Source organism: Capra hircus, chromosome 2 (genome assembly GCF_001704415.2).
Source record: "Capra hircus breed San Clemente chromosome 2, ASM170441v1, whole genome shotgun sequence".
NCBI lineage: Eukaryota > Metazoa > Chordata > Mammalia > Artiodactyla > Bovidae > Capra > Capra hircus.
In genome coordinates, this window is record NC_030809.1 from 55269138 (window position 1) to 55284478 (window position 15341).

At 36.3% G+C, this 15341-nt stretch overlaps 1 protein-coding gene across 1 annotated transcript in view; it reads left to right on the plus strand.

Annotated features, from left to right (window-relative positions):
• TMEFF2 (transmembrane protein with EGF like and two follistatin like domains 2) overlaps nt 1–15341 on the plus strand; it is a 286201-nt gene that overhangs the window by 145570 nt on the left and 125290 nt on the right. The window contains exon 5 of the mRNA XM_005676285.3: nt 14052–14148. Coding sequence (XP_005676342.2) covers nt 14052–14148 — 97 coding nt within the window. The remainder of the gene's footprint in view (nt 1–14051; nt 14149–15341) is intronic.

Below are 15341 nucleotides of genomic sequence, written 5' to 3' on the forward strand. Positions count from 1 at the left end.
TGAATACATCTTACTGCGTTATGGCCCTGATACCCACACAGAATTAATCTGTGCTAGTTTTGTAAATAGGAGACCAAAATGTTACTCCTCTTGTTTCAGTATTTCAATAATATGATAACTGTGCACTTATTATTCATATGACACTATCAACACATTACAATATGAATAAAAAGAAAGTATTTCTTTTTTTTTCTTTATAGACATTTAGGTTTCTAGGGAAATATTGGAAAATGTAAAAAAGAACATGACTATGGCTCATAAACAACAGCTTAGAATTGTCTGAGCCTCTAGAAACTGTCAGCAGCTTCCATCATTTAAATTCAACTTACATGTGGGAGAGGCAAGTGAGAGGTAAAACTGCCATGCAAAAAGCAAAACAGACAAAACTGTACAAATTAAAAAATGGAATGGAGGGTTTTGATTTGTTTCTATTCTTTAAGAGCAATTTTTCCTTCATTGGAGGATAAACTCACAAGTTCAGCTTTTTGGTGATAATGAGATAGAAATTTATGCAAGTAATTCAGAAAGAAAAATCACTGTTTACAGTTTGATAAAGTAATTTTAGTTACAACAGATAACATTGAATGGTATCACTGACAAATCCTTTATCTATGTAAATAATGTGGAAAAAACTACATGCCTACCAAGGCATGATAACTTTGTCATCTATTTAAAAAAGAAAAACAAAAAGCACTGACTACTAGATTAATATTGACTCTAAAATGCAAAGAAAAAAATGCATTCTAAATTTTGAAAACTTCAGATTAAGATCTACATAAAATGTGTATACTTTTTTTAACTTTTTAATAATTTAAATGGGTATAGAATCAGTATCTATAATCATATTTAAGCTTAGAAATCTCACTCTTTCTATTGATGCTTTATGATTGTTTCAGGGACCCCTTACTTTATTTCAGACTTGATGCACATGGAGGTTTCTATTTATGCATATTTATACTATGTTTTTTGTGGGTTTTTGTTTTTGTTTAGCTGAAGTACAGTTGATTTACAATTTTCAGGTGTACAAAAAGTGATTCAGTTATATGTATATATATACACTGTTTTTCTGATTATTTCTGATCATGGATTATTGCAAGATATTGAATATAGTTCCCTGTGCTACACAATAGGTCCTTGTTGTTTATCTATTTTATATGTAGTAGTTTTTATATCTCTTAGTCCCAGATTTCGAATTTATCCCTCCTGCCTTACCTCTTTGGTAATCATGAGTTTGTTTTCTATGTCTCTGGGTCTATTTCTGTTTTCTCCATACCCTCTCCAGCATCTGTTACTTGTAGATTTTTTGATGATGGCCATTCTGACCAGTGTAAAGGTAAAGAAAACTCATTGTAGTTTTGATTTGCATTTCTCTAATAATTAGTGATATTGAGCATCTTTACATGTGCCTATTGGCCATCTGTTTGTCATCTTTGGAGAAATTTCTATTTAGGTCTTCTGCTGACTTTCTGATTGGGTTGCGTGGTTCTTGTTGTTATTGAACTGTGTAAGTTTTTGTATATTTTGGATACTAATTTCCTGCAAACAATTTCTATCATTCTGTAGATTGTCTTTTTGTTTTGTTTATGGCTTCCTTTACTGTGTTTATTAGGTTTAATGTGTATACTATGGCTAATTTAAGTGGGACAAATTATATATCTGTCAAAGTGATGTACTAGAGTCAAATGGAGAAGAAAGTGGGAAGAGTGCATAGACTGGGATAAAAGAGATATTACTTTGCCAACAAAGTTCCATCTAGTCAAGGCTATGATTTTCCCAGTGGTCATATATGGATGTGAGAGTTGAACTGTGAAGAAATCTGAGAGCCGAAGAATTGATGCTTTTGAACTGTGGAGCTGGAGAAGACTCTTGCAAGTCCCTTGGACTTCAAGGAGATCCAACCAGTCCATCCTAAAGGAGACCAGTCCTGGGTGTTCACTGGAAGAACTGATGCTGAAGCTGAAACTCCAATACTTTGGCCACCTCATGCAAAGAGTTGACTCACTGGAAAAGACCCTGATGCTGGGAGGGATTGGGGGCAGGAGGAGAAGGGGACGACAGAGGATGAGATGGCTGGATGGCATCACCGACTCGATGGACGTGAGTTTGAGTGAACTCCGGGAGTTGGTGATGGACAGGGAGGCCTGGCATGCTGCAATTCATGGGGTCACAAAGTGTCGGACACGATTGAGCAACTTAACTGAACTGAAAAGCAGATGTAAATTGTACAGTAATGCTCCCAAAATTTGAGGTGTGGAAAATGATATGAAAAATGTTGCCTTAGAATTTATTGATAACATTAATTCAGGTCATATTAGCCATCTTTCACTAGGTAAAGCTATGGTTACAAGTGACCTCACAACCTCAGGCTTATAACATCAGTGAGTGGCATAATTCTTGCTCCCATGGCTATGGTCAATCCTGGTCTTGCTCTATTTATCTTCTCATTTAGGGACTGGTTGAAGAAACTGCTCCTATTCTGGAATATGCCTTTTTTATGCAAAGGGGACAAGCAACAAAGTAGAAATTCACATGTTGGCTTTCATACAGATTCTCACTTCTACTGACACTTCAACAACAAAAGCAAGTCATAAACCTATGAGTGATGTCATGGAACTTCAAATCATATGGCCATGTAGAGGAATGTACAGTCCTTTTATAGGCAAAACAATTCAATCTACAATAAGTGCCATATGCCTATAATGTCTTCCATGGGGAATGTAAGACTATAGATAAGTCTCCAAAAGTAGAGATGTGAATCAGAAGTCAAATAATCATTTAACGATGACAGGCAGGAGTCTCCATTAGCACTGACATTTCTGGCTTTTTGCCTATGAAATTAGAGTAAGATGGATGTTTAAAGTAAAACTAATTTTTAAAAGGAACATGAGTTGCTGTAGTATAGGTAGAAGTATGATATATGGTAATAAGAATGCAAAAGATAAACTGTGATAAACGTATAATTATAAAGTTGAAAAATGTTCATGAAGTAATAGATTGCAATTTAAAGTTGTGTATTGCAAACATTAAAGCAGACACCAATACAATAACCAAAAAATATAACAAACTAATTATTAGAAGAGGTAAGATGAAATAAATACCATAAAATATTTGCTTCACCAGAAAAAAAAAAAAAGACAGAAAAGGGAACAGAGGAATATAAAAAGATTGGCTAAATATGAATCAAACATCACATTGGTAGACTTAAAACCAAACATTTCAGTAATTACAGTAAAGTAAAGGGACTAAATACCCTGAGTAAATGCAGACGTATTCAGACTATATAGAAAAGCAAGATCCAACTGTATGTTGCTTACAGGGAACACACTTTAAACATAAATGAATTAACATATTAAAACTAAAGAAAAAAAAAAACAAAACAATAAGTGAAAGAAAGCTGGTATGTTTCTCTGAATATCAGAACAAAGTAGACTTCAAGATGAATAGAGTGACCGGAGAGTAAAAGAGGGCATTTCATAATGCTAAACAGTCACTCATTAAAGAAGACTAGACTCCTAAATGTTTGAAGTGAAGTGAAGTGAAGTCACTCAGTCGTGCCCGACGCTTTGCGACCCCACAGACTGTAGCCTATCAGGCTCCTCTGTCCATGGGATTTTCCAGGCAAGAGTGCTGGAGTGGATTGCCATTTACACACCCAATATCAGAGCTCCCAAATGCAAGATGAAACAAAAGAACCAAAGAGAAATGGAAACAACTTTACTGTCACCAGCAGAGATGTTAGCACGCCTTTCTCAGTAATAGAACAATTGAGCAAAAAAATCAAAAGAATTATGGATGATTTAGACCATCGACGTATGCTAATTAATATTTATAGAAAATCGCTCCCCATAAGAGATTACAAATCCTAAAATGCACATGGGATAGTCAAAAAGACAGATCATATTCTGGGCCATAAAACAAGTTTAAATAAATTTCAAAGGATTAAAATTAAACAGAATATTTTCTCTAACCATGATGGATAGATCACTCTGGATGGATTTTTTTAGTACATATATAACATCTTGAACACCAGACATAGACTTGTCAAACTCCAGAGAGATTTATTTCAAAGCCTGGACAATCAGGCTGAGCTCTTTTCAGTACTTCAGACTTCTCAGCACTTCAAAACAATTTATTTTTGTAGCTCACACAATTCTACTTTTTGTTTCAGCTCTCATCCAGGTTGATCATTTGATTGAATTTTGCATTGAGGGGATGGGGGTTGGGTAAAAAGATCTAAAATTCTTCCTACCTAACTCTAAAATCCTTTGAATTTAATGAAACCCTATATTATGCTTGTTATTTTTCATGTAATTTTAAAACCTGGAGTGTCTCTTTTCTACATTTCTCTGTGTCCTTAAGACCACACAACTCTTTTGTATATTTTAAATGATTCTCAATGAATTTTGGACATTTAAGTTAAAGATAAATAAAAATAATATACCTTTGAAAACTCAAATATTTGGAGGTTAAAAAATGCACTACTAAATAATCCATGGGTCTAAGAAGAAATCTCAAAGAATATTACAATTTATATTTTTCACGAAAGAAGTCTTTAGAAGAAAATGTACAGATGTAAATACCTGTATTAGAAAATAAGAGTGGTCTCAAGCACTTCTTCCATTTTAAGAAACTAGAAAATAAATTAAACTCTAAGTTTATAGCGTAAAGAAAATAATAAAAATGAGAAGGAAGCAATAAAACAGGCTAGAGTGGGTCTTATCCCTTCTCCAGCGAATCTTCCCAACCCAGGAATTGAACCAGGGTTTCCTGTATTGCAGGCAGATTCTTTACCAACTGAGCTATGAGTTTGTGTGTGTGTATGTGTTAGTCACTCAGTTGTGGCTGACTCTTTGTGACTCCATGGACTCTAGCCTGCCAGGTTCCTCCATCCATGGACTTCTCCAGGCAAAAACACTGGAATTGCCATTTCCTTCTCCAGAGCCATGAGGGAAACCTGAAAATTCTTGTATAAACAATGAAATAATAATCTTCCACAAACTCTTTCATAGAATAGAGGAAGTGGGAATACTTCCCGACTTATATCATAAGGCCATTTTAACCCTAATACTTAAAACAAGAACAATACAAGAAAAGAAAATTACAACCTGCATGTCTTGTGAACCACAGACACAAAAATGCTCACCACAGTACAAGCAAAAGAAATCCAGCAGTATATGCAAAAAGGTTATATACCATGATCAAGTTTCACTTAGCCTCAAATGTAAGGTTGGTTTAACCTATGGAAATCAATCAATATATTTCAACACATTGACAGATCAAGAGAGAAAAATCACGTCCACATGGGAAGAACAAAGAATCTTAATCTCTGCTTCACATCGTGCACAAAATCCAATTTTAGGGAGATCACAAACTTAAACATAAAGTAAAATTTAAAAATTAATACACATAGAGAATAGAATAAAGCACAGAAGAATATCATATGAGTTTTGAATAGAAGACTTTTTAGAAATAACACAGAAAAGACAAATCATAAAAATAAAAAATAATTTCATCAAAATAAAATGTCTGCACATCTACAAAGAAAAAAAAATTAAAGAAAATAGACTGGGAAAATATGTCCCAATACATTGTATCTGACTAAATCTGTACTCAAAATATATTAAAAATTTCTGCAACTCAAGAATAAAACAAAAAAATGTTGACTCAAACACCAAGTTAGGAGATTTAAAACCAAACATTAATAATTACAGTAAGTAAATGGACTAAATACCCTGATTAAATGCAGAAATATTCAGACTAGATTAAAAAAAAATGAGATCTGGATTTCTCTGGTGGTCCAGTGGTTGAGAATTCTCCTGCCAAAGCAGGGAACATTGGTTTGATTCCTGGTCCAGGAAGACTCCACTTGCTGTAGGGCAACTAAGCCCATGCACCACAACTGTTGAGCCCGAACTGTAGGGCCCATGAGCCACAACTACTGAAGTGTGAGCACCATAGAGCCTGTGTTCTGCAACAAGAGAAGCCACTGCAATGAGAAACCTCTGCACTGCAATTAGAGGAACATCCACTCACCACAACTAGAGAACGTCCATGCTCAGCAAGGATACCCAGCACAGTCAAAATTAACAATAAATAAAATTTTTAGAAAGTGAGGTTCTACTTTATGTTGTTTACAGGAAACACACTTTAGGCATAAGCTAAGAAACAGGTTGAAAGTAAAAAAAAAAAAAAAAGATAGAAACAATAAGCAAACGAAAGCTGGTGTGGCTATCTCAATATCAGAATCCCACTGTGAGGTATTCATCTGAGAGAAGTAACTCATGTACACAAAATGTCTTTTACAAGAATATTTATAACAGCTTTATTCATAAATAGTTTTTGTTTCCAGCCAGTAACTGAAAACAAGCAGATGTCCTTGGACAAGAAAATGGAAAAATGAACTGTGGTATATTCACTCAACTGAATACCAAGTAACAAAAAGAAATAAACTACTGATATGGGCAACTACCTGAATTCATCTTAAAACTATGATGTCAACTGGTAGAAGCTGAACACAGTAATTACATAGTGTATGATTCCTTTGATGTGATATTCCAAAATAGTCCATCTGTGGTGACAGATCAGATTACTGATTGGCTTATACAGAAAGACAGAACAGTGGTAGAGAAATGGCTGAAAAGGCGGCAAAATCAGCCTTTCTGGAATGATTGAGTTGGTCCTTGGCATGTGTTCCTCAATATTGATTGAAAGACATGAGCATTTCACTGAATGTAAAATTTATTGAAATTTTGAATCAAATAAATGACATTGAATAACTGTGTTTGAACATTAATATTTCATGTTTTCAGAAATAGTATAACATAGTGTACTTACTTCAGCAGCACATATACTAAAATTGGAATGATAAAGAGATTAGCATGACCCCTGTGCCTGTGAAAAATTCCATATTTTTTAGGAGAGTGGGATGGGGAGAGAAGTTCAAGAAGGAGGAGACATATGTATACCTATGGCTGATTCAAGTTGATGTATGGCAGAAACCAACATAATATTGTAATTATCCTCCAATTAAAAATAAAATTTTTAAAAGCTTGAAATTCTGATTTAAAGAATCAAAAAAAAAAAGGAATAGTATAAGTTTGGAATATTATAAGAGGCACAGAGGCATTATAGTAAGTTCGTAAGAGAACTGGACTAATAGGTGGGTACATCCACTGTGAGAAGCTGAGTGGGGCCAGAACAGGGTCATGATAAAGGAATTTTGGTAAGAATTTCCAGATGAAACCATGAGGGCAGGGAGAATAGAGGAGAGAGGTAATTTGATCATCTCTTATAATGTTCCAATCCAGAATACTCTTACAGGAATTAATTAAATCAGTTACGACTATAGCATAGCATAGTGAAGTCGCTCAGTCTTGTCCGACTCTTTGCGACCCCATGGACTGTAACCTACCAGGCTCCTCCATCCATGGGGTTTTCCAGGCAAGAGTACTGGAATGGGTTGCCATTTCCTTCTCCAGGGGATCTTCCCTACGCAGGGATCCAACCCAGGTCTCCCGCATTGTAGGCAGACACTTTACTGTCTGAGCCACAAGGGTAAGGTAGTATATATAAAATATTAAAAACCATAAAATGGCCTTCCCTGATGGTTCAGTTGGCAAAGAATCCACCTGCAATGCAGGAGTTTGCCTGCAGCAATCAGGAACAAGAGACCAGGGTTCTATCCCTGGGTCAGGAAGATCTCCTGGAGGAGGAAATGGCAACCCACTCCAGTATTCCTGCCTGGAAAATCCCAGACAGAGGAGCCTGGTGGGCTACAGTCCATGGGTCGCAAAGAGTTGGACACAATTTAGCAACTAAACCACACAATTATATAAAATATGCTTTCAGGAGCTCCACCTCCCTTACTCCTCAAATTTCCCTCAATCATGTGCTGAAACCTAACCTTTTGTAGAATGTGTGCTGTGTTTATTCACTTCAGTTGTGTCTGACTCTTTGTGACCCCATGGACCACAGCCTGCCAGTCTCCTCTCTCCATGGGATTCTCTAGGCAAGAATACTGGAGTGGGTTGCCATGCCCTCCTCCAGTGTTTTATAGAATAAAGGGAAATAATTCTTTTACTCTAAAACTGAAAAGGTTTAACATACAGATGTATGGTTAAAATAATACTTTAGTATACATGAATCTCATTCCAGCATAATCAGCAAATGAGTGCAAATAAGCATCTGAATGCAGAGTTCCAAAGAATAGCAAGAAGAGATAAGAAAGCCTTCTTCAGCCATCAATGCAAAGAAATAGAGGAGAACAACAGAATGAGAAAGACCAGAGATCTCTTCAAGAAAATTAGAGCTATCAGGGAATGTATCATGCAAAGATGGGCTTGATAAAGGACAGAAATGGTATGGACCTAACAGAAGCAGAAGATATTAAGAAGAGATGGCAAGAATACACAGAAGAAATGTACAAAAAGGATCTTCACAACCCAGATAATCACGATGGTGTGATCACTCATCTAGAACCAGACATCTTGGAATGTGAAGTCAAGTGGGCCTTAGAAAGCATCACTACGAACAAAGCTAGTGGAGGTGATGGAATTCCAGTTGAGCTATTTCAAATCCTGAAAGATGATGCTGTCAAAGTGCTGCACTCAATATGCCAGCAAATTTGGAAAACTCAGCGGTGGCCACAGGACTGGAAAAGGTCAGTATTCATTCCAGTCCCAAAGAAAGGCAATGCCAAAGAATGCTGAAACTACCGCACAATTGCACTCATCTCACATGCTAGTAAAGTAATGCTCAAAATTCTCCAAGCCAGGCTTCAGCAGTATGTGAACCGTGAACTTCCTGATGTTCAAGCTGGTTTTAGAAAAGGCAGAGGAACCAGAGATCAAATTGCCAACATCCACTGGATCATGGAAAAAGCAAGAGAGTTCCAGAAAAGCATCTATTTCTGCTTTATTGACTATGCCAAAGCTTTTGACTGTGTGGATCACAATCAACTGTGGAAAATTCTGAAAGAGATGGGAATACCAGACCACCTAACCTGCCTCTTGAGAAAGCTGTATGCAGGCCAGGAAGCAACAGTTAGAACTGGACATGGAACAACAGACTGGTTCCAAATAGGAAAAGGAGTACGTCAACACTGTATATTGTCACCCTGCTTATTTAACTTACATACAGAGTACATCATGAGAAACGCTGGACTGGAAGAAACACAAGCTGGAATCAAGATTGCTGGGAGAAATATCAGTAACCTCAGATATGCAGATGACACCACCCTTGTGGCAGAAAGTGAAGAGGAACTAAAAAGCCTCTTGATGAAAGTGAAAGTGGAGAGTTGAAAAGTCGGCTTAAAGCTCAACATTCAGAAAACGAAGATCATGGCATCTGGTCCCATTACTTCATGGGAAATAGATGGAGAAACAGTGGAAATAGTGTCAGACTTTATTTTGGGGGGCTCCAAAATCACTGCAGATGGTGACTGCAGCCATGAAATTAAAAGACGTTTACTCTTTGGAAGAAAAGTTATGACCAGCCTAGATAGCATATAGAAAAGCAGAGATATTACTTTGCCGACTAAGGTCTGTCTAGTCAAGGCTATGGTTTTTCCAGTGGTCATGTATGGATGTGAGAATTGGACTGTGAAGAAGGCTGAGCGCCAAAGAAATGATGCTTTTGAACTGTGGTGTTGGAGAAGACTCTTGAGAGTTCCTTGGCCTGCAAGGAGATCCAACCAGTCCATTCTGAAGGAAATCAACCCTGGGATTTCTTTGGAAGGAATGATGCTAAAGCTGAAACTCCAGTACTTTGGCCACCTCACGCGAAGAGTTGACTCATTGGAAAAGACTTTGATGCTGGGAGGGATTGGGGACAGGAGAAGAAAGGGACGACCGAGGATGAGATGGCTGGATGGCATCACTAACTCAATGGACGTGAGTCTGAGTGAACTCCGGGAGATGGTGATGGACAGGGAGGCCTGGCATGCTGCAATTCATGGGGTCGCAAAGAGTTGGACACGACTGAGTGACTGAACTGAACTGAACTGAAGCACCAATTCTTCTTGTTTTTTATACTTTGAAAAGAACAGGAAAAAGGAACAGTACAGTTCAACACATGATATGCAAGGATCTAGCATGTGCTAATTCTATAGTTATCAAGCTTTTGTGACTGTGACCTTTAAAAAGAAACAAAATTTACCTTGCAGCTCTGGTTGGATATCATATGTATAATGAAAATAGTGTTATAAAATAAATACTATACTTGCTAAATAAGATGCGGTCTGTGTTTTCTGTCCCAGTACCTTCTGCTTCATGTTTACAAAAATGTTTGCAAAAATGCTGATAGTGCCTCACTAACTGTTTTTCCCTACCCACTAATACATTGTGAATTGTGGTTGGAAAAATACAGTGCTATCCTTGCTACTCAAAATGTGGTCTGTGGACCAGCAGCAGCAGTTTCTGGGAGCCTGTAAGAAATTTAGAACCTCAGGATACACCTCACATTTACTGAATCAGAATATTTATTTTAACAAAACTTCCAGATGCTTCCTGTGCAGTTTAAAGTGGCAGAAGTCCTGAGCCAGACATTCACTGCAAGAGGAGGACGCTTGAGACAGAGGAAGTCTTCTCAGTATTGTTTAGGCAGAGATGCTTAGGAGCAAGTTGTTAAGTGTGTGTGTGTGTGTGTGTGTGTGTGTGTGTGTGTGTGTGTATGTGTGTGTATTTCCAAGCCCCAGGCCTACAAATTCAGTACCTCTGAGGTTATCTCAAGGCATTTATCTAAAAAACAATATGTAAATTAACAAACCAAATCTACAGAGGTTCTGAGCCCAACCCTATTTAAGAATCATTGGTCTATAGTGTTAAATGAATGCTGGATGCTGATTTGTTTATTACAAAGGTACAAATCTGGACTTCAGAAAGTATGGAAATATTTTACTTTATTTTTCATTGTGATTGCTTCACATTTTATTCCCAGAATATTGGTTGAGAGAGATTTTGCTACTGCTACTTCTGGGCTTACTTCTCTATGTGGGAGAATTTCCAAACATCTTAAGTCTACCAGTAACTGCCCTTTTATAGAAATGTAATGTGACTTCCAGTAGAAATATTATTATTAGTTCCGCTGAGTTAGCACAATTCATTGCCTGGATTACTTCCAGTAGATCCCTAACCAAGGATCCCTGCTGTGAAAGAAGATGGGGCTGCCCATAAGTGGCTGTAACTGTTCATTAAGGACCTTCCCATTGTGTTAGTTATGTTTCCTGAGTGATAGGAAGTTTTAGTCTAGAAGCTGCTAATCTTGCTAACACTAAAGGCTCTCTCCCATTAGCAGTTTCTGTGTTGCATTAATAATAAGTAATAAAGAGATGGGCCTCAGCTGTTCAGGCTCCCCTGAGGTGAGGCCCCAGCTTCCTTCTTATCCCCATAGTCCACTCTAATGGTCTCGCCTCTATTAATGTAATAGAGTGGATAATAAGTGCTGTCTATTTTAGCAGAGTCTAGAATTCCTCTTTCTTTCTGGGGAGGAACACTACTTTTTTAGACTTCAATTTAAAAACTATACCATCAGTACTTTTGCAATTGAAGTTGATCTGTTTAATTCATAACTTTTTTAATGTGCAGTGCAAATCAAGTATGGGGGAAAAATGTTGCTTTGGAAAAAATAAATCTATCTTTCCTGGAAAAACTATAAAACACAGCTCTCTAAATGATGGTTTTGTTTTGTTGTTGTTGTTGTTATTCTGGTAAATCAAATCACTTATTTGCTGAGCAGTAAATTGGAAAATAAGGAATAAAGAGCTTTGCTTTTGTAACTATCAATAACTCTCATGTTAATAAACAAAGAATAAATTATGAAAATATCATATTAAATAAAGTTGAATATGTAAAAAAGTAAAGTTGAATATGTTAGGTTCAGGGTGCACTTTAATAAATGATATCTTTGTTAAAAATGTTACCTTACTAGGGTTCATAATGCTAGAAGCCAATGCCATACTTAATTATGTTCTTTTTCTATTGAAAACGCATAACCTTTTGCAAAAATACACTTTTTAAGGATCTCTGGATTTCAACATGTTTTTAAGTATATAATCTGTCCATGGAATAATATTATCTATGCAGTTGTTAGGTTGTTGCAGTTTTTTATCTACAAGTAAAGCTATTTTTGCTGTCAACTACATATTTTTTAATTCATAAATAGTAATCTTCATCTAAAAGTATTGCTCAGATTTTTTAAAATATAAACTTTTTTATTTTAATTAGAGGTTAACTACTTTGCAATATTGTATTGGTTTTGCCATACATCAACATGAATCCACTGCAGGTATACATGTGTTCCCCATCCTGAACCCTCCTCCCTCCTCCCTCCCCGTACCATCCCTCTGGTCGTCCCAGTGCACCAGCCCCAAGCATCCAGTATCATGCATCGAACCTGGACTGGTGATTCGTTTCATATATGATATTATACATGTTTCAATGCCATTCTCCCAAATCATCCCACCCTCTCCCTCTCCCTCAGAGTCCAAAAGTCCGTTCTATACATCTGTGTCTCTTTTGCTGTCTCGCATACAGGGTTATTGTTACAGTCTTTCTAAATTCCATATATATGCGTTAGTATACTATATTGGTGTTTTTCTTTCTGACTTACTTCACTCTGTATAATAGGTTCCAGTTTCATCCACCTCATTAGAACTGATTCAAATGTATACTTTTAATGGCTGAGTAATACTCCATTGTGTATATGTACCACCGCTTTCTTATCCATTCATCTGCTGATGGACATCTAGGTTGCTCCTATGTCCTGGCTATTATAAACAGTGCTGCGATGAACATTGGGGTACACGTGTCTCTTTCAATTCTGGTTTCGTTGGTGTGTATGCCCAGCAGTGGGATTGCTGGGTCATAACGCAGTTCTATTTGCAATTTTTTAAGGAATCTCCACACTGTTCTCCGTAGTGGCTGTACTAGTTTGCATTCCTACCAATAGTATAAGAGGGTTCCCTTTTCTCCACACCCTCTCCAGCATTTATTGCTTGTAGACTTTTGGATAGCAGCCATTCTGACTGGCGTGAAATGGTACCTCATTGTGGTTTTGATTTGCATTTCTCTGATGATGAGTGATGTTGAACATCTTTTCATGTGTTTGTTAGCCATCTGTATGTCAGATTTTTATTTCTTGAACTCAAATACTAAATTTTTAAAATTGATTTACACTATTTTTCCCGAATTTTGAAAGCTTAATTTTATAATTAGATTGTATACAGCATATTTTTACACTTGTAATTTATGGTCTAAGCCAACATGAATAACTATCATCAGTGACAAGTATATATTTTTAAATAAAATATATGTTCATAGCCCTTATAGAAGAAATCACAATGATGGGCTCTGTGCAACATTTATGTAAGATTCAAGAAAGTAGTATAAAAAACAATTAAAATGTGTTTTCTAAAATTTATAATTAATATATTTTTCCTAAGTACTTTTTACATCTTGAGGGGGAGAAAAGACATATCTAAAAAGTCAAAGCTGCCCACCTAAATTTTTTAAGTTATATATTAAAGCCTTTAAATGAAAAAGTCTATAATTTAGGACTGAGAAAATTTTAAGTGTTTCTTATAGACACTAGATTTTTCCTCTAGGCCAGTAACAATTTTGTTGTTGTTCAGTCACTCAGTCATGTCCAACTCTTTGTGACCCCATGTACTACAGCACGCCAGGCTTCCCTGTCCTTCACCATCTCCTGGGGCTTACTCAAAAATCATGTCCATTGAGTTGGTGATACCATGCAATTTAAATTATTTTTAATTAATTCTTTCATATGGTTTATTAACCAACCAATTTTGATAAATCCAGTAAACTCTATTGTTTATTTTTCTGGTAAAAAGAATTATTCACTACATTTCAGTAACTAGCATGTCATTGTTTTCTTCAAATTTGGGGAAGAAGAAAGTCAAATATGACAATCTTAATGGAGCTCCAATTGCAAAAATGTCTATTGGAAAAGTAGCAGCTTTCATATAAAATAGTCTTGGAGTTGATATTATGCACACTTATCTGAATTCTTTTTGTTCCCTTTTTTCTGTCTTATAGTCCATGAAGGCTCAGGAGAAACCAGTCAAAAGGAGACATCCACCTGTGATATTTGCCAGTTTGGTGCAGAATGTGATGAAGATGCTGAGGATGTCTGGTAATGTGCTGTTTTATTCTTTTAAACAAAATAATGGTAAATAATTTATTTTTACTCTATCATTTCCTAAAAGAAGACATGTTCAGCATTTTTTAAATCCAGTTCTCAACTAGGAAAGATAAGGGCTACAATAACAGGAAGGAATTTCTGCAGTTGAACTAAGAGTTGGGTCAGCCAAACAGCTGTCTAGGGAATTACTTGATAAGATATAATAAGAAATCACTGAGACTCCCAAATACTGTCAATGTTAAGAGATGGAGAGAAAAAGTGTATTTACCAGAACATCTCTCAAGAAGCATGGTCAATAAACAATGGATAATTGCTAATCTGCTCCAAGATGGTGGATCTGGGTAACCACAGAGGTTTTATTTAAAGGTATATATATATGCACACCCATAGCTGAATTAGGGAGCTGTTAGGGCAAGGAATGGTTTCTGAGCCACCGTCTAGGACCAACTACTCCCTTCACTCAGGTGTTACTCAGCTTCTCCTTTAAATATACACTCAACAGATTTTGAATATTCATTATTTTAAATAAGTCTGCCTTCTAGGGCATCTGCTCTCATACTGGAGTAGGTTGTCATTTCCTTCTCCAGGGCCCATGTGTATTGGACCTACCCAGATCTCATACCCACAGTGAACAATCCAAAGGTTTTTGTGTGGCATAATAGTAGAAAGAGGCAATCTTTCTTTCTCTCTATCTCTGTCTCTTAATATACAACTTTTATACACATATCTTTCAGGAAAGCAAACAGGAGCCCTTTCATTTTTGTGTTTGTTTGCCTAGAGCAGTTAACAATCATTTTGATCAAAGTAGGTAAGGGAGTAAATCTTAAATGTTCTCACTGCACATAAAAAAATAACTGGTAATTATGTGAGGTGATGGAAGTGTTAGCTAACACTACGGTGGTGATCATATTGCAATATACACATTGTACACCTTAACATTTACAATGTTATATACCAATTATACTTCAGTAAAGTTGGGGGAAAAAAGCACAATCATTTTGATCAAACATTTTGTGGGTGGAGGGAATTTAGCTAAGAAACAGGAAAAGTTAAGGTAAGACAGTTTTGACAAAAATGAAACAGTCTATACCTGAAACAATTTAGAGTATTTTTAATGTAGATTAAACTGAGGATTCCAACTAAGCAAACTGAGATTCTTAAGGTAAATTAACAAAGAACTTACA